General features: G+C 33.6%; 3 protein-coding genes across 3 annotated transcripts; all 3 read left to right on the top strand.

The window, feature by feature from the left end:
* Positions 1 to 3,966: 3,966 nt before the first annotated feature.
* On the top strand, positions 3,967 to 9,467 carry LOC9324947 (exportin-T). Its single transcript, XM_021035136.1, is given in 16 exon segments — positions 3,967 to 5,718; positions 5,721 to 6,100; positions 6,224 to 6,313; positions 6,428 to 6,517; positions 6,615 to 6,719; positions 6,823 to 6,882; positions 7,047 to 7,109; positions 7,215 to 7,310; positions 7,531 to 7,695; positions 7,834 to 8,007; positions 8,107 to 8,172; positions 8,257 to 8,355; positions 8,478 to 8,624; positions 8,727 to 8,884; positions 8,975 to 9,025; positions 9,128 to 9,467. Coding segments are annotated over 14 exon segments (2,964 nt in total). The 5' UTR covers positions 3,967 to 4,379; the 3' UTR covers positions 8,817 to 8,884; positions 8,975 to 9,025; positions 9,128 to 9,467.
* Positions 9,468 to 9,891: 424 nt separating this feature from the next.
* On the top strand, positions 9,892 to 14,118 carry LOC9324946 (phenylalanine--tRNA ligase beta subunit, cytoplasmic). Its single transcript, XM_002888837.2, has 19 exons — positions 9,892 to 10,049; positions 10,128 to 10,183; positions 10,281 to 10,378; positions 10,470 to 10,599; positions 10,682 to 10,797; positions 10,972 to 11,038; positions 11,256 to 11,297; positions 11,400 to 11,441; positions 11,664 to 11,740; positions 11,898 to 12,024; positions 12,096 to 12,263; positions 12,425 to 12,553; positions 12,655 to 12,756; positions 12,880 to 13,011; positions 13,108 to 13,182; positions 13,266 to 13,373; positions 13,478 to 13,573; positions 13,668 to 13,751; positions 13,841 to 14,118. The coding sequence occupies exons 1-19, from the start codon at positions 9,992 to 9,994 to the stop codon at positions 13,907 to 13,909; spliced, it is 1,776 nt and encodes a 591-aa protein (XP_002888883.1). The 5' UTR covers positions 9,892 to 9,991; the 3' UTR covers positions 13,910 to 14,118.
* Positions 14,119 to 17,041: 2,923 nt separating this feature from the next.
* Positions 17,042 to 19,278, top strand: LOC9323503 (putative receptor-like protein kinase At1g72540). The gene is made up of 5 exons (XM_002888836.2): positions 17,042 to 17,654; positions 17,772 to 17,907; positions 18,007 to 18,143; positions 18,233 to 18,356; positions 18,442 to 19,278. Exons 1-5 carry the CDS (start codon positions 17,247 to 17,249, stop codon positions 18,996 to 18,998), a joined length of 1,362 nt encoding a protein of 453 aa, XP_002888882.2. The 5' UTR covers positions 17,042 to 17,246; the 3' UTR covers positions 18,999 to 19,278.
* The last annotated feature ends 524 nt before the right edge of the window (positions 19,279 to 19,802 follow it).

The following is a 19,802-nucleotide window of genomic DNA, read 5'->3' as shown; positions in this document are numbered from 1 at the left end:
ATTACGGAATTTACCAATTATTCACATATATATTATGAACATATATTTTGTATATAATAATACCAAATTCAATCCGTGTGTGGAGTCTATATTTTCATTTTACAATCCGTATGAAAATATTGCGGCACAATCTATTATTTATTATCTTCAAAATTGCTTGCAGAATCAAATTTTTAAGTATTTAGAAGTGTCAAACCTTATTTAACTCATCTCATCATAAAATCTTAAAATGCCGTCTGTTATAAGGATCATAACTTTCTACCATATAATACATTACATTTAACCTGCCGCCTACTATAAATATTTTAAACATATCTTTTTCCCGCCAAAAAATTACAAGGTATTTTAAAGGTTTTTTACAAGGTATTTATTAGGTTTTACAATGTATTTTAAAAGGTTTTACAACGTATTTACAAGGTATTTATAAGATATTATAAGATTTTACAAGCTATTTTATAAGGTTTTTACAAGTTATAAGGTTTTACAAGTTTTTTATAAGGTTTTACAAGTTATAAATACCTTATAAAACCTTATAAGTACCTTGTAAAACCTTTTAAAATACATTGTAAAACCTTACAAAACACTTGTAAATACTCTGCAATTTTTTTTGCAAAATTTTTTTGGCGGGAAAATTTTTGGCGGGAAAAATTTACAAGGTATTTTAAAGGTTTTTACAAGTGTTTTGGCGGGAAAATTGCGGGATCACTTTTCCCGCCAAAAAATATTTTGTATTTTGTGGACCTAATTTTGTTTCAAATAAGGGTAAAATGGTCATTAAAAATTAAAAGAGGGCAAACTTAAAAATGGACTATCAAAGGGGGCATTTTTGAAAAGGGGTATTGAAAAAAGAGCATTTTTAACAATTTCTCTTTTTATAGTATTATTTTCTTATTTTAACATTTTATTTATTTTACATAATTCGTTTTTTATTTATTTAAAATTTATTATTTCTATTAATTACAAGTAAATGCATTAAATGGATGTTTTAAATTGATTTTAATGTAAAATAAATATTATTGCTTAGGTGGATGCTTAGGTGGACACCTTAGATGGAGAGAAGACTCTCTAATTATATATATAGATTTGTTTTTATAAAACTTTTGATTAAGAAACTTTAAGAACACTATCTGCTATAACATATAACTCACAAACATTTATACATGTCTACTATTTTAAAGTTACCTCTTTTGGTTCAAAGTTCAAACCTTTAATTATTATTTGGGCATTTTCTTTTTGCCTAGCTATTTATCCTCCTTTTTTTTTTTTTTTTTTTTTTCTTCTTCCTGAGAAAAATTTAAATTCTTTTCGGTACAGATATTTATTTGGAAAATAACAAACAATTTATGGTAACAAATATTCTAAAAGCCAAGTAAAACAATAGCCCCTCTAAAATATTAAAGAAAATCTTCTATATAGTATATACTTTTATAAGAAGTTTTATCATATATAAGATATTAGCATATTTAAAGAATTGTTGGATTTTATTTCTTAAAATGTAAATTTGTCATCCAAAATACATGAGATTTCTTTAATGGAAGTTTGTTACCCAAATACATGATACTAGATCATCACCCGTACTACAGTACGGGTTGAATTTCATTTATTACAAAATTTATAAATTTTATGTTTTAGAATAAAGTTGTGATATATTATAATAGTAAGTGAAAAAATAATATTTTTTTGTCAGTCCCTATATATAATATTAGAATGAATATATTTTCCTTTTTCTATAGTATTCAATTATGGATATTTTTTTAAGATATGAAAACCGAAAATAAAATTATTTTTTTAAAAAATTAATATTGTTTGAACAATGAATTAATTTATGTTAACAACCACAAAATGAGAGTGCATATAATTTAGTCAGATCAAAATTCAAAATATCATAAATGAATCGCATCTAAAACGTAGATTATTTTGAATTACTTAAGAAAATTAGCTATTATTTTAAATTAATTTAGGAAATTATTTTTTCAAATTCTGATTCATTGGTTGTTGAAATAGAGATTTGTTTGAGCTAATTACGGAATTTACCAATTATTCACATATATATTATGAACATATATTTTGTATATAATAATACCAAATTCAATCCGTGTGTGGAGTCTATATTTTCATTTTACAATCCGTATGAAAATATTGCGGCACAATCTATTATTTATTATCTTCAAAATTGCTTGCAGAATCAAATTTTTAAGTATTTAGAAGTGTCAAACCTTATTTAACTCATCTCATCATAAAATCTTAAAATGCCGTCTGTTATAAGGATCATAACTTTCTACCATATAATACATTACATTTAACCTGCCGCCTACTATAAATATTTTAAACATATCTTTTTAGAAAATTAAATTAAGGGGTTTGCAAAAATGCCACTTTTTCAATGCCACTTTTCAAAAATACCCTTTTTAAAAAACCTTATAAAAAATGCTCTTAAAAATATAAGATTTACCCAAATATGTATGTAATATTATTAAAACATACACAAACTACATTTCTATGTATCTAAAATCTTATAAATACTTTATAAATACCTTATAAATGCATTTTAAATACCTTTAAAAACCTTTAAAATATCTTGTAAAACCTTTGAAAAACCTTAAAAATCCTTTAAAATAACTTGTAAAACCTTTAAAAACACCTTATAAAACCTTATAAATACTTGGATTGAGTCTTCAAGTAGTAGTTACAATCCATAAGTACCTTATAAACCTAATAAAACTTTATAAAAATTTTAGATTTAAAAAGGGGCATTTTTGAAAAGGGGCACACCAAAAGGGGTATTTTTAACAATTTCCCTTAAATTAATGTATTTATAATTTTTTTATCTTTTTAATCTATTAAATATTTATGATATTCTTTAATATATTAAATTAAACTATTTTAAAATGTTACAAATTAAAATCTTTAAATTTTTTTATTGTATTATGTAAAATTATGAATTTAAAAACAAAATGATATGAAATTAAATATAAATATTCAAATAGTTATAAGGATCATAACTCATTTCATCATATAATATATTATATTCAACCCGCCGCCTATTATAAATATTTGTTTCAAAAAATCAAATTAGAGTATTTATACTTCATAAAATTTTGATCTATTAAATATTGATGATATTAAAAAAAAGAATAAATTACTCAAATATGAATTTTTGACCCGTTAAATTTGTTATTTCATACATTGAATAATTTATATTCGTTTTTAAAAATTCAAATCTTGATATATGCAGAAAAAAATTTACTTTTTTTTTATTATTATATAGATGATATAATGATTTATTTATTTATAGAAATAGAATCATATAAAGATGAGAGGTGAAGTATAATGATTAATAACAAATTAATATGGTAAGTTAGATATCAAATCTTATATGTTCATTTTGATTGGTAATTCTTTTAAAGAAATTAATAATAGATTTTCGTTTTTATAATTAAATTAAATTAATTAAATTGCATAAAATAGTATTTGACTTGTTTATCTCTAATGAGTTGAATTAATTTACTCTATAAAATTTTATTTCTAGTGGCATTCTTAAGTAAATTCTTATAAATGAGAATGTTAATTAAGGGTAATCCATAAATTGTACTGCCCAAATAATAGTACAGGATTTCGTTAACTGAAAGTGTTAGATTTTATTTTGTAAATGAAGTTTATTATCCAAATAATTTGTGGATTTCGACCCTTGCTTATCCAAGAGAAGTTGTATTGTAAGTCTGTAGATGGTGAATACGCGAGTGATTTCGACTTGATCAACAAAGAGAGCTGAAAAAATGATTTGTTTCCAAAGAATGTGGGTGAGGGATTCGATTTGGCAAGAGAAATACAAAGGACTTGTACATGTAGTACAGAATTCGTAAGATGAGATTCAAGCCCATGGGCCGATTTATTGACGGTTAATTTTTCAATTCGCTGGCAATAATATTTATAGTTCTTTGGAAAAATTTCTGCAAGCTAATAAAAATCTGTGTATAAAAAAAAGAACCCTACGGCTCCAGTCTCACAAATTTCTCCATATTTATAAATCCTTCCTTAAGGGAAATTTTCTATAAAACTCATAAAAAAAATTCTTTGAATTCAAAGAGAAACTCGAGCTAGGGTTTCCAAAATCCCTTTCTCTACTAAAGCTGTCACTCCCATAAATCCGATCGCTATAATCGTGAAGATCCTTACTTCTGGTAAGCTTTCAAGCGAAACCCACTAAAAGTTTCGCCTTTTTCTTCTTCTTCTTCGCATCAAAATCTGATACGGGAAGAGAACGAACGGTGAAGGAGAAGCTAGCTGACGATACTAATTTAAGGCATTGTTGACTTGTATGCTATAACCAGGGCTGGCTTTTGAATCTCGGTTCTAGGGTTGTTGTAGTGGGGTTAACTATGGATGACCTTGAACAGGCAATAGTAATTAGCTTTGAAACTGGTGCTGTTGATTCGGCGTTAAAGTCTCAAGCGGTTACTTTTTGTCAGCAAATCAAAGAGACTACATCTATTTGTAGTATATGTATTGAGAAGTTATGGTTTTCTAAGCTTGTCCAAGTTCAGTTCTGGTGTTTGCAAACGCTGCAGGATGTTTTAAGGGTTAGATACGGATCTATGAGCGTGGATGAGCAGAGTTATGTGAGGAAATCAGTGTTTTCAATGGCTTGTTTGGAGGTTATTGATAATGAGAATGCTGTTAGAGTTGTCGAAGGACCTCCATTTGTTAAAAACAAGCTTGCGCAGGTTTTGGTTACTTTGATCTATTTTGACTACCCTTTGATTTGGTCCTCGGTGTTTGTTGATTTTATGCCTCATTTGAGCAAAGGGGCTGTTGTGATCGACATGTTTTGTCGGGTTTTGAATGCGTTGGATGATGAGTTGATTAGCTTGGATTACCCCCGGACTTCTGAAGAGATATCTGTGGCTGCTCGAGTCAAGGATGCTATGAGGCAACAATGTGTCCCTCAGATTGCTAGAGCATGGTATGACATTGTATCGTTGTACAGGAATTCCGATCCTGATCTTTCTGCTACTGTGTTAGATTGCATGAGAAGATTCGTCTCTTGGATTGACATTGGTTTGGTTGCCAATGATGCATTTGTTCCACTGCTGTTTGAATTGATTTTGTCTGATGGATTGTCTGATCATTTTCGCGGTGCAGCAGCTGGGTGTATTTTAGCCATGGTTTCTAAGCGGATGGATCCCCAGTCAAAACTGCCCCTTCTGCAGACCCTTCAAATAAGTCGTGTTTTTGGTTTAGTATCCGGAGATGTTGATTCTGAATTGGTATCAAAAGTATCTGCTTTGCTTACTGGCTATGCTGTTGAGGTTCTAGAATGCCATAAGCGGTTGAACTCAGAGGACACCAAGGCAGTCTCCATGGATTTGCTGAACGAAGTTCTGCCATCAGTTTTTTATGTCATGCGGAATTGTGAGGTGGATTCTACTTTTAGCATCGTCCAGTTTCTCCTGGGTTACGTTTCCACTCTCAAAGGCCTCCCTGCATTAAAGGAGAAGCAGCTACTCCACATTACACAGATTCTCGAAGTGATAAGAATTCAGATTTGCTATGATCCTATGTATCGTAATAACCTTAATTTACTGGATAAAATTGGATTGGAGGAGGAAGATAGAATGTCCGAGTTTAGAAAAGATCTCTTCGTCTTGTTACGTACAGTGGGCCGTGTTGCTCCTGAAGTTACTCAGCATTTTATTCGTAACGCACTAGCAAATGCTGTTGATCCTCATCCGAGAGCAATGTTGAAGAAGTGGAAGCTGCGCTCTCGCTTTTGTATTCATTTGGAGAGTCTATGACCGAGGAGGCCATGAAAGCAGGATCTGGGTGTTTGAGTGAACTAATTCCGATGCTCTGGACCACACAGTTCCCTGGACAGTCTTATAGACTTGTTGCACTAGTTTACTTAGAAAACATAACAAGGTACATGAAGTTTATTCAGGAAAATTCCCAGTACATTCCCAATGTTCTTGGTGCTTTCCTTGATGAAAGGGGTTTGCATCACCAGAATGTTCATGTGAGCCGTAGAGCAGGTTACTTGTTCATGAGAGTCGTGAAATTGTTAAAATCAAAGCTTGTACCATTCATTGACAAGATCCTGCAGGTAAGGATTTGATTTTCTCTTGTCTGCAGCTCGTTTGATCATAAGACAGTTATCCATTTCTGTAAATCCGATGTATTTGCTTGTTTAATTTTTGTCTAATTATATCTTTTTGTGGGAAATCAGAACCTTCAAGATACGTTGTCCCAGTTGACGACTTTGAACTTTGCATCAAGAGAACTTTCTGGAACTGAAGATGGCAGTCACATTTTTGAGGTTCGACTGCCACTTGAAGCTGCTGTTTTCATATATGTACTTCTGACTTGGAAAACTAGAAAAATTTTCAGTACCTTAAATAAAATCTCTAACTTCTATTACGTTTTTCTGTAGGCTATTGGCATAATCATAGGGTTGGAGGATGTCCCGGCTGAAAAGCAGTCAGATTATCTGTCTTTACTGCTTACCCCTCTCTGTCAACAGGTTTTCATTTCTACCATTCTCTTGTTTCATGAAACTTTTTGGCATTATTTATGGTCAGGTGTACTCACACTCCTTCCATGTGATATGATTGTACCAGATTGAGGCAGGACTTGTGCAGGCAAAAGCTGCAAGTTCCGAAGATTTTCCTGTGAAAATTGCAAATATCCAATTTGCTATTGTGGCAATTAATGCTCTCAGCAAGGTTTGTGCCCGTTTTTCTAGTTTCTGTATGTGAGATTTGTTACTCGGTACTTCAAATTGTACCCCCTTCTGGGCTTTTCTTTATACTTTTGCTTGCAATTTAGGGCTTCAGTGAACGTCTTGTTACAGCGAGTCGTCCTGGAATTGGTCTCATGTTTAAGCAGGTTTGTATAATAGATGGTTCTTTTCCCTCTTATGAATCATGTATTGCTTTGCAACCTGTCTTTTCAATGCTTTGTCCTTTTTGCAACTTCAGTTGTTGACTCGTAATTGAAACTGCTCTGTCTTTACTCTTTATTAACAATTGGTAACCTTCTCCATAATGTAGACACTGGATGTGCTTCTAAGGGTTCTAATTGAATTTCCAAAGGTCGAGCCTTTGCGGAGTAAGGTATGAGTTTAGTTGTATGTTATTGTAATCACTAGTGTTGCATATTCTTCTCCATTAAGTTATTGATTAACAGCTCAGTGATTAGCTTGTTCCTCTTCTCTGTAGGTCACATCATTCATACACCGTATGGTTGATACCCTTGGTTCCGCTGTGTTCCCTTATCTTCCCAAGGCTTTGGAACAGCTACTTGCTGACAGTGAGGTAGAACGAAAATTTCAGAGCTCCCGTTATATTATTCAATGCTCCACTGTTTTCATTTCCTCAAATTAATATTTAGTTGAACTCCTACGATGCACTTTCTTATCTGGGAGTAATATCTACTAATCAAGATACTTCATTTCGTGCAATGATGCTGCGTTGAGCACACTAATTTGATAACTTCTTCAACAAAAATTCTTACTGTGTATGTGTATTGTTGCAGCCAAAGGAAATGGTTGGTTTCCTGGTATTACTCAATCAGCTTATCTGCAAGTTCAACAGCGCTCTCCGTGATATACTGGAAGAAGTATATCCCGTGGTTGCTGATAGGATTTTCAAAGTAATTCCAAGAGATGGGCTCCCCTCACGCCCTGGGGCTGTTACTGAGGTATTTTGTTTGATTTTCTTTCTAACTCAATTTTATGATCTCCATGCATGATTTCCTGGCTATTTTGCAATTGTAACTTGAGAACCTGATGATATCGTAGCGTCCTTTACATCCAGTCATATATCCTTTTTTGTGTAGGAATTGAGGGAACTGATAGAGCTCCAAAGGATGTTGTATACATTTCTTCATGTGATAGCCACACACGATCTCTCTTCTGTATTTCTTACGCCCAAAAGTACGGCGTATCTAGATCCTATGATGCAGCTGCTTTTGAATACTTCTTGTAATCACAAGGATATTACCGTACGTAAGGTTTGTAACACTTTTCCCTTTGTTGCATATTCATTTACTTTTGATGATCTTTTTTGCTTACTTATTTCCTCTTGGTTTACTCTTTTGCCATATAAATAGGCCTGCGTGCAGATATTTATTAAGCTAATTAAAGATTGGTGTGCCAAGCCATATAGCGAGGAGAAGGTCTACGTGTAAATAATTTTTATTAACTTTCTTTTCTTCATGAAAGAATGACAAATGTCATAATCAAGAATTATTTGCTTTCAGGTTCCAGGTTTTCAGAATTTCGTAATCGAAGCGTTTGCAACAAACTGTTGTTTGTACAGTGTACTAGATAAATCCTTCGATTTCAGTGATGCAAATACTGTAAGCATAAGAAACTTAAATTCTTTTTTTCCTTCTGTCTGTTGCAGTTGTATAAACTTCTGAATTGTTTCCACAACTGACTGGATTTCTTCCTTCCCTATGCATCTGCTTTATTAACACAGCACGCGTTGTTCGGAGAAATCATCACAGCTCAGAAAGTGATGTATGAAAAATTTGGTAATGCGTTTCTCATGCATATTATGTCGAAAAGTTTTCCATCAGCACAGATTCCACAAGATTTGGCGGAGCAGTATTGCCAAAAGTTGCAGGTTTGATAAGTTTTACTCCCTCAAAACAACTGTATGTTAGATAAAAATCATCTCGTATTTGTGCTTAAACATAGTCTCTCCTTTCCCTGTTTGGTATTCCAGGGTAATGATATCCGGGGCCTCAAGTCATACTACCAGTCCCTTATAGAAAATCTCAGGCTTCAACAAAACGGGAGTCACGTTTTCAGATAGCATTCGAAATACAGCTAGTTTCATAGAAAGAAATGTCTCTCAGGTCAATTCCGCTGCGAGCTCTAAAGGTTTTACCAAAAAAAAAAATCCTCATCCTGAATAATCTACATGAAAGGTTTGAATCCGTGTGTTTAATATAATGTTCCATCTCTTTGCAGGCTTCTCCAGATGTATATAGTATTGTCAATGTCTACTTGAGAGGCAACAAGGTTGGCTTTCACCATCCAGATGGAATTTGATTAAAAGCTTGATAAAGATTTCATACTGTTGCTGATGTTGAATTCTTGTGTGGTTCTTTCTCAAATCTGCAGTTGTACCACCTTACACATAATCATGTTCTCCGACTCAACCAAGGCCTTGCAAGTTGTTCCAGTGCGCACACACTCTCTGAGGCAGATCTGCTGTTATTTCTTTTTGCGCTTTGTTGTGAGATTGTGTCTATAAAGCCAGCCCTTATTTTTTTTTGTCCTATCGCCCAAGTTTTGATGATGTTACAACTTTTCTGCAGTCCATGTTTTCTGTTTCTTTGTCCATGAAAATACTTAGAAAACTATGAGAGATCATAAAAGACAGAGACAAAACAATTTTGGCTGAATTATGTTTTCCTATTTTATTCATTTAATTAATATGAAATTGTATTATTTTATTTTATTGATTCGAAATTGAGGTCTCTTCTCTTCTTATTGTGAGTATTGAACTTTTGGTCATTTGAGACACAAATTTGCTTTGAAAAACACATATTGTTCTTTTGTTTGAAGTGGCAGAGAAATTAAAAAAAAAAAAAACAAATTAAATAAAGGGAAATTGGCAAAACTAACCAACAAAAATACTATAATTAAGAAACTAACCTCTAATCCCCCTATTCACTCTTTTTCTCTTCCTATCTCTCTCTACCTTCTTTCTAAAAAACTAATTTTTCTTTTTTTTTGGTTATTCACCTAAATCACCCTTAAATAAAATGAAAAGAAAGAAAAGACGACCTAAATAAAATAAAAAATAAAAAGAGGTAAAAAAAAAAAACTAAAAAAAATAAAATCAAGAGTTATATTGTAACGGTGAAAAAGTCGCCATCTACTTCTTCTTTGTTCCTTAGAAACCCTAGTTCCAAAATCAGCCCACACTAAGAAGAAGAAGTCATCTCTCTATCTTTCTGCTAATTTCACAAATCCGAGAATATGCCAACCATCAGTGTTGGTAGAGACCGTTTGTTCGCTGCTCTTGGACAGTCCTACAGTAATTCAAACTTCAACTCTTTCTCTTCTCCTTCCTTTCTCTGATTCATCGTTTTCTAATTTCTTCTTTGTAATGCAGCTCAGGAAGAATTCGAGGATCTGTGTTTTCGTTTCGGTATCGAGCTTGACGATGTGGTCAGTGACTTGCTTTTCTTCTGCTTTTGTGATTAGATTTTTTTTTTTTAAATCCTGATTAAGGTTTTGTTTGAAATCGTTTATCCATGACCACCAGACTACTGAGAAGGCAATTATCAGAAAAGAGAAGCACATCGATGAAGAAGCTGATGATGATGAAGAAATCATCTACAAGATTGAAATTCCTGCCAACAGGTTTACTGTTCTTCTGCTAATTAGGGAATTGTTTAAGTAGAAAGATAATTAGGGTCTTGATTTGGTACTTTTTGTATCTTAATCAATGCAGATATGATTTGCTTTGCCTCGAAGGGCTTGCGCAAGCTCTTCGCGTTTTCAACAAGAAACAGGAGATACCAACGTATACCCTTGCTGACATTAGCAAAGACAAGCTCCTTAAAATGAATGTTAAACCTGAGGTCTGTGCGTGTTTATTTCTGTTGTTTGCCAACTACCTTCTGATTTGGCTCCTTCATGATTGAAACTTTTCTCCTTTTGTAGACATCGAAGATTCGCCCATTTGTCGTATGTGCTGTTTTAAGAGGTGTAACCTTTGACGACGCTCGTTACAACAGCTTCATTGATCTTCAGGATAAGCTACATCAGAATATTTGCCGGTAAATGACATGGCTAGTTATAGGATCCATTTGGTCTCTCTTGTATCATTTCAATTATTAGCTACCATCATTGTGTGGCTTGCGTTTTGGGATTAAAAATTAGTTTCCATTGATTTATGAGGTTCCATTTCTGCAATTTGTGTGATTTTCATCTATATTGGCTACATATTTCAGGCGAAGATCCCTGGTTGCAATTGGAACTCATGACCTTGATACATTGCAGGGCCCATTCACATACGAGGTAATTGTGTGTTATCATTTTTCCTATTTCTTTTTTCGTGTCTGTAGTCTTCCTCTACCTGTCCATTTCTTGTATCTGATCTTATTTAGTGTAATTCTTATAACTAGAATGCTGATCAAACTTTCATACATTCTGTTTCCTTTGATTTATGCTGACAATTTCTTTAGTTGAGCTTTTTCCATGTCTCATTGACTCTATGGTATATTTTTTTTTTCAGGCTTTGCCGCCAACGGAGATAAATTTTGTACCTTTGAAGCAAGTAAGTCAATATCCTTATGAGTTCATCAACTAGTACAATTTCTCACTAGTGACAATCTAGTTTGTTTCATGTTTGTACCTAATACCAATACCTTGGTCGCAGACAAAGAGCTTCAGGGCTGATGAACTAATTGAATTCTACAAGGTAAACAATGAAGCTTTTACTTTCTGGTTATTGTGTTACGACATTTGTTACTCTTGTGAAATCCTAAATTTTTTGGAGCAAACAATCAAAGAAAGATATCCCCGAACTTAGATTATATGGATATGTATATAATGAGATGAAATAATTATTTACTCGCTGAATAACTACTTAGGCTTTCCGAAGGATTTTCCTTGATGTGTGAAAGATTACTTTTGTTTGCAGTCAGATATGAAGCTCAAAAAATTTCTACACATAATCGAGAATTCACCCGTCTTCCCTGTTTTATACGACAGTAAGAGGTATTTGTTCTTCCTAGTTCTGTTAATTTTACCTAAAGGGTTGAAGAAGTACAGATGTCTATCAATCTATGATAAATACTTTCATAAACCAATCACAATAATTTTCTTATTATAAATGAATTATGTAGTGAAAAATAATGAAAGCTCACTTTTGCAGAACTGTGCTGTCATTGCCGCCTATTATCAATGGTGCACATTCAGCAATTACCTTACAGACAAAGAATGTCCTCATTGAATGTACAGCAACTGATTTGACGAAGGCCAAAATTGTTTTGAATACAATGGTATGTCGTAAATAAATAAAAGCTACAGTGCTAGCTGATCAATATCTAACTAATCATTCAACGTTTTCCAGGTTACAACCTTTTCAGAATATTGTGCGAGAAAATTTGAGATTGAGCCTGTTGAAGTTACATACAACGATGGAAAGTCATACATCTATCCGGATTTAGCTGTCTATGATATGGAAGTTCCTCTCTCTTACATTACAGACTCAATTGGAGTCTCTTTGGAGGTGGAACAGGTAATAGAGACATCACTGCTGTCAAGTTGTTATGATTGAACCAACCTCATTTTCCTTGTTGAAAATGTCGATTTTAGAGGCTGCAGTGCAATTAAATTTTAGAGGGTACTGTGCAATGATTTTGATCATTTGTTATGTGAAATGGATTTTGTACCTTTCAGGTTACAAGTCTGCTGACCCGAATGCAGTTGCATGCTGAGCAAGCAAAATCTAGTGATAACCAGTGTGGCATCAAAGTACATGTACCCCCCAGCAGGAGCGACGTTCTCCACCCTTGTGATGTTATGGAGGTATACTTCATAACTAACACCCTTCTGTGTTGGTGACATAATGCCATTATGATGACTCTCCTTTCTCCATATAACTAATCACTTTGCTTGTATTTCACCAGGATGTTGCCATTGCCTATGGTTTCAATAACATCCCAACAAGAAAGCCTGCTTCGATAAAACCACTGCCTTTGAATGAGCTCACTGATCTTCTAAGAATAGAGGTATTTTCACCTCCATTTTGCTGGTGCATCAGCTCACAGTGATCTGTGTCTTGGTTTCATGTTAAATCACTTTTAAGCATTTGTTTATCACGGAAATGATCTATTTTATATTTTGAATTTTAGATTGCGATGAATGTGTACACCGAGGTGGTAACGTGGCTACTATGCTCGCATAAAGAGAACTTTGCGATGCTAAATAGAGTGGATGATAACTCAGCCGTCATAATTGGGAACCCGCGGTCTGCTGATTTTGAGGTTCCTTTCAAATCCTTTGTTCATCTCTTTGTAAACTTTTCCAATGGTAATGCTTTGCTAATTGCCGAAAATTGTTTCATTATATTTGGTAAATAGGCCATGAGGAGGACTCTGATGCCCGGGATATTGAAGACTGTTGGTTCCAACAAAGACCACCCTAAACCAATTAAGGTAAAACCATATCTTTGGTGCCGTTAGCTAGATTTGAGATTTTAGTGTCGCAGGGTTGATAAATTCTTTTCTTTCTGTTAAAGATTTATGAAATCAGTGATGTGGCCATGTTGGACGAGAGCAAAGATGTTGGTGCATCCAATCGTCGCCATCTCGCTGCACTACACTGTGGTGCTACTTCTGGATTTGAGGTATGGATTTCCGTTGTCAACTATAATATCTTCATTATATTAGCTTATTTTCTCTCATGTTTTCGCAACTTGATCAACTGATCTCTGTATAATTCTTGATTCAGCTTATCCATGGCCTCGTCGATAGAATCATGGAAGTGATGGCAATCCCATTTGTAAAAATCAATGACAATAACGGATACTATATAAAGCTCTCTCAAGTAAGCTCTCCTTTCGATCCGCAAGCATCTAAAGGTTTTTCATTATCAACTAACTCAAGATCCTAATCTATCTCTTTTTAACCTTCTGCAAAAGGAGCCCGAGTTTCTACCGGGCAGGCAAGCTAGCATCGTTGTCAGAGGGAAACAAATTGGTAACTTTGGAATCGTGCATCCTCAGGTACCACTCATTTAAGTCTTCATTCTTTGCTCCAAATATCTGCAATGTTTTATTATTTCAAATCGTTTTTTGCTTTTGTTTCCGTTCAGGTTTTGAACAACTTTGACATCCCTGATCCATGCTCTTTCGTGGAGATAGACATCGAAGCTCTCTTATAGAAAAAGAAACCAACCAAAATGTTTTCTTCTGGTTCTTCTTGTCTTTGTGCACTATCATTGTCTTGATTATCGAAGTTCTTGATTCTGTTTGGTTCGAGGATCTAAGATACGCATGTGGAGAGAATTACTACAAATATTTTAACTGCTCAGTTGTTTTTGACCCCATTTGTAAAATCTAATTTTCAGTTTTATTTTCGATTATTATAATCTTTTGGAATTTTTATTTACTTAACTGAAAGTTTTTTCTCACAAAGGAGAATTGATAACGTACCCTAATTTTAATAGCCAAATAAACTAGATTCTTAACTAATAAAAGAATCTAAACACTCACCTATAAATCCCAAGTTCTCAATAAACCCTAAATTTATAACTATAAAACCTAAAAAAAAGTGGTTTATTTTATAGTGACGTTGAAAAAGGAGAAATTGCACTAGATAACCTAAAAAAACAACAAAATTAAATATCTAACCTCTAACCCTCCTATTCACTCTCTTTCTCTCCCTATCTCTCTCTACCTTCTTTCTAAAAAACTAATTTTTCTTTTTTTTTTGGTTATTCACCTAAATCACCCTTGAAAAAGTCTATGAGGCGTAGAAGATTAATATGGCACTTGTATGTGTGTATACGTAAACCAGAAAGGGACTCACAACGAGTGTTTTTTGTAAGGGACTTGACGAGTTTAGTTCTTTCGATTATAGAGTATTTATATATTTGAGCAAAGTAAAACATAATGCACGTGATTTATGTTGTACTTTGCTCAAATATATAGAGTATAGACACACATACAAGTACAACATTTCTCATCGATATCTTGGCCCTTATAAAATATCGATGAGAAATGGACCAAGGTCAAAAGCCACCTCTGATGATGCCATACTCCGCGGCTGCCACAAAATAATACTATATGTTATGTTTATGTATGTTCCTTTTTTCAAATATACGATCCAAAATTCGTTTATAGATATTGAAAACACCTGAAATCATGATTACATTTCTCTCTTTTTCGTTTCTTGATCTTTATGTACACAAATTTTTCTTCATTTGGTTCTTTCGTATGGTAAGAAAAGGAAATTAGAAGTCAAAAAGTTTTTTTTACATTAATTCAAATTTTAATATGTTTCACACTTTGAGAATATATGAATATTTTTTTCCGTCGTTTTTTTTTTAAAACTTTCTATCATCACTAAGCCGATTTGATTGAATTGAATGCATTGATCTCATCATATTATTCTCATTCAAATTCAAATATATTTCTGTAATGATGAAGTCTAGCGCAACATGATATTCCAAGTCAAATGATAAAATGATACAAAGATTTAACTGACTAAAAGAAGATTTGTGGAATTTGGAGAATTATCTACTTCACATCACCACGTGCTAATTGTGTCACTGGACTGTGCTAACACATCTTTGTTGTATCCCATTTTTTTATTTATTGGGACAATCCCACTAATCCGGAGATGAGCATGTCTTTTGGCAGAAATTTTCATCAAACTCGTAAGTATCTCTAAGAGTCTAAAATGGCTTACATGTACAACAATTTTGTTTGAAATAAAATCAAAATCGAAACTTCAACGTAAATGCAAATTTAGCCATGAGAGACCCAATACCTCAATATCCCACCACCACAGGCGAGTTTGTTTGAGCCGACTTTGATCACTAGGATTTATCACTTTCTCATTAAACTATTAACAATTGCCAAACTATATATTTTCCTTTTTTCCCAATAATAAATAATGAAAAAGCTACGTAACTTTAATGTAGAGCTTTAAAATCAGATTCCTAAGCTCTTTAATTTGATACTATTTTTATGATCGTATGATGATACTATAATAATAGGATTGAAGAAAAATGAGACATTAGGTTCACAAACAAAAATAAAAATAGAAAAACGAGTTTTTTTCAATTGAGGTTTTAATATTTGGCAACAAAGTTTGTTGCCATGTCGCTCTCAAAAAAATTTAAAATGTTGAAAAGTACATTGATGATAATGAACAAATTGACCTTAACGAAAAGCAAAAATCTCCATTCTCTTCGTATTAACTACTATTTATTGAAAAACTATGTGCACGACCATCTCATACGGCTACCACGTAGAATATATTTGTAATTGATTCAAATCATAAAATACATAACAAATTTCGAACTAAATTTTCTTGCGCTTTCAACATAACTTATGTATGACACGCCACGAACAGATTTAGTGGAATTCTTAATTGGTTATACAAATTTAGTGAAATTCTTAACTAAAGTGAAAAAAAACGAAAAACTTGAATTATATTAGTCTCCACAAGAATTTAAACAAAAATGGCAGATCACTATCAGATGAGATTTCTATAAATTTTGAATACATTAATCACATCTGTATCTTTTAATCACAGCCGTAGGAAAACAAAAATACAAATAGACTCAGTTTAAATTTTTTTAAAATATTGTATTTGCTTTTAACAACTCAGCCTAACGAAGAAAACAAAGGCTACCGTTGTCTCAAGTCAATGGTGTGGCCAAAGGTATTGAGATCACATTCCAACTTCAAAAAGGTAGAAAAATAATCCAACCTCTTTATTATTTTGTTTGTTAAATTAATACAACTGATCAAATATTATTGTTGACAGAAGTAACATAATATATTTAGCAGAAGCAACCATTTCTTCTAGAAGAAAATGAATATATGATACATATATATAACCAATTCATTAACAACTTACAAGTGTATCATAGTAGCCAGTAAGCAAAAACAAAGTATGAGATGGCTTGAGATAGTCAAAGATTTTTCTAATAGATCCAAATATGCATCTGGAATTGTCTAATTCAAATATGCATCTTATAGGCTATCTTCTTCTCAGAAATTTGGTCGAAATTATCATATATAACTAACTAAAACATTTATTTGAAATGAAATTGGAAAACAAATAAAGTAAAGTATATAACATTAGAAACAGAAAATTTATTTTTGGTAGTTTAGCAAGCTATTATATGCTATAGCTTCATAGATAGAGAGTTTTGTGTCAAAAAAAAATAAAGTGTGAAATTGCAAAAATAATGAAAGAATGTTTAAGAAAAATCTTACTCATTTGCATATTTTATTCACACATTTGATTATACTTAGTGACAAATGCCATCTTGGATGGCTCTATAAGACTGCAGACTTACTTTTTGGAGTCTTCACCAATCTCTCACCTCTCTCTTTCGCTCTCTCTCCAATTTCTCACTAACCCTTTTTTCAAAGAAGTTTCTTATATAATCTCTATATATTCATTCAGAAAAAAATAAAAACTATTAAATCAAATATAGACAAAATCTTGAAAGAAACACAGAGAGATTGTTTCAGTTTCAGATGAAACCAATGAGATTTTCTTGGAAGAATATATGTCTTCCCATAAGCTGCATCAAAAACACAAACCAGAAGAAGACTACAACAACAAACCCATCAAAGGAAAAACTTCTTCTTCTCTCCAGACAAACCTCTGTTCCAAGCAGAGTCTATATGTCGGATTTCAGCAATTCAACCATCTCACTCAACGACTTCTCAAACTCTTTCTTCATAAACATTCACATCTTCACCTACGAAGAGCTCAAAACGATCACACAAGGCTTCTCAAAGTATAATTTCCTCGGTGAAGGAGGATTCGGGGAAGTCTTCAAAGGTTTTGTTGATGATAGCTTCAAGACTGGTTTGAAAGCTCAGCCTGTTGCTGTTAAGGCATTGAAACGAGAAGGTGGACAAGGCCATAGAGAGTGGCTGGTAATGATTTCTTCTCTATCAGCATATAGACGAATCACATTTCAAGAATTATATATTGGCTTATATCAGAATGGAATCATAAAAACTAATAAAAAACATCTCTTCGAGATTCTGCAGGCTGAAGTTATAATCCTTGGTCAGTTGAAGCATCCGCATCTGGTGAATTTGGTCGGATACTGCTGTGAGGACGATGAGAGGCTTCTAGTATACGAGTACATGGAACGAGGCAATCTGGAAGACCATTTATTCCAAAGTGAGTTGGTTAAAAGACCAAAACCATACAAAATCGAAAAGTGATTGTTATAGAGGTGCAGATTACTAACAATATGATTACTGTTTGGTGCAAATGCAGAGTATGGTGGAGCCTTGCCTTGGTTAACAAGAGTGAAGATTCTACTTGGTGCTGCGAAAGGCCTTGAGTTCCTTCACAAACAAGAGAAACCTGTCATATACAGAGATTTTAAGCCTTCCAACATCCTCTTGAGCTCGGTAATCTGAATGCTTCTGTTCCTATTTTGCATTTCCTAATATCTGTTATCATGTCAAATAACTTAAATCTCAATATCTGAAACTTTCAGGACTTCAGCTCTAAGCTTTCAGATTTCGGCTTAGCCACAGATGGATCAGAGGAAGAAGACTCAAACTTTACCAAAAGTGTAATGGGCACAGAAGGCTATGCAGCTCCAGAATACATCTCAGCAGGTTAAAAAACATAACAATAAGGCTACTTGTCATAAAGCACACAGCCTTTTCATCCTTGGCTTAAATGTTTCTTGGTGAATTTCAGGTCAGTTGACGACAATGAGCGACGTGTTCAGTTTCGGGGTGGTGCTTTTGGAGATGCTAACAGCTAGAAAGGCAGTGGAGAAGTACCGGGCACAGAGAGGGAGGAACCTAGTGGAATGGGCAAGACCCATGTTAAAGGATCCCAACAAGCTTGAACGGATCATAGACCCGAGTCTCGAAGGAAAATACTCGGTTGAAGGCATCAGAAAGGCAGCTGCTTTGGCTTACCAGTGCCTGAGCCACAACCCTAAGTCACGACCAACTATGACCACTGTGGTTAAGACCCTAGAGCCTATTCTAGACCTCAAAGACATCCAAAACGGACCGTTTGTGTACATCGTTCCAGTAGCAGGTTCAAATGAAGTTCATGACCTCAAAAGTAAGGATGATGTCAAAGTCGTAAAAGTTGAAACAGAGAAGGAGGCAAAAGTCTTCCCACGACACCGAGCAGGTCGAAGGAACAGACGTAAACACAAGGCAATGAGGTCTCGTGCAGTATATTCAGACACTGCTCTATACAAGAGTCTAGGAACCAGTTTATATACCCCGGCCAACTAAATTGATGCACAAAAAGCAAAATTATTTAATTTTTATACAGGTATAGATATTAGGATACGTTAATATACAGGGAAAATAAGAAAAATGTTGTGCTAGATAAATGAAGTTACCATAAGGTTTCATGAAATTCTGCACATGTTGTGATAGAAACGTAGCTTAAAAAGTGAGCTACATAGATATTTAGAAGTCGATTTTCAATTTTGTAACCACAGATGTATAAGTCTGAATTGTATGCGTGTTCAAAAGGGACAGTATTACTTGGAACTTTTTTCACCACAAAGATTCCACATCAAATCTGAATTGACTGTAGTTCACCAACTAAGAATTTCAGTGGTAAGCTTGTTGTTCCTAGTCAATGTTTAAGTATCTGGGTACATACGCAAGCATGTTTCAATTTCAGACAAAACAGTTTCATATGAAGCCAAAGATTAGATTACATACCTTGGTCATGAAGAAAGACTTCTCAATCTTACCAAACCCCACTCAAAAAAGACGTGTAGGAAAAACTCTTCTGTGGTTGCTTTCGTCTCCTCTAATTTATATATGGCCTGATTGACAAACGAACAATAAGAAGCAGCCATTTGGTGGACCAGTCTTTTTCTATGGAGACTTCAATACCTAACAGATTATGTCACTACTGAAAACTGAAGCAATACAGGGAACTGTGATGAATCATTAAAGTGAGTATCCAATTTTCATGAGATCAGTAAAACATTACAGATCTCCTACTGGCACTGGCTTGCATCATCACATAATTTCAAGTTCTATCATCCACTGAAACATAAGCTTCTATATATGCAAGAA

The sequence above is a fragment of the Arabidopsis lyrata genome (genome assembly GCF_000004255.2).
Source record: "Arabidopsis lyrata subsp. lyrata unplaced genomic scaffold ARALYscaffold_2, whole genome shotgun sequence".
NCBI lineage: Eukaryota > Viridiplantae > Streptophyta > Magnoliopsida > Brassicales > Brassicaceae > Arabidopsis > Arabidopsis lyrata.
Note: the sequence above shows the minus strand (reverse complement) of the source record. Positions and strands in the feature narration are given on the sequence as shown.

Bases quoted from the DNA above. Each gene is read 5' to 3' on its own strand.
- LOC9324946 (XM_002888837.2), top strand. From the start codon at position 9,992: ATGCCAACCATCAGTGTTGGTAGAGACCGTTTGTTCGCTGCTCTTGGA. The intron at 10,379-10,469 runs GTTTACTGTTCT...TAATCAATGCAG, and splicing joins ATTGAAATTCCTGCCAACAG to ATATGATTTGCTTTGCCTCG. The intron at 12,025-12,095 runs GTATGTCGTAAA...AACGTTTTCCAG, and splicing joins AAATTGTTTTGAATACAATG to GTTACAACCTTTTCAGAATA.
- LOC9323503 (XM_002888836.2), top strand. From the start codon at position 17,247: ATGAAACCAATGAGATTTTCTTGGAAGAATATATGTCTTCCCATAAGC. The intron at 17,655-17,771 runs GTAATGATTTCT...GAGATTCTGCAG, and splicing joins AAGGCCATAGAGAGTGGCTG to GCTGAAGTTATAATCCTTGG. The intron at 17,908-18,006 runs GTGAGTTGGTTA...GTGCAAATGCAG, and splicing joins GGAAGACCATTTATTCCAAA to AGTATGGTGGAGCCTTGCCT.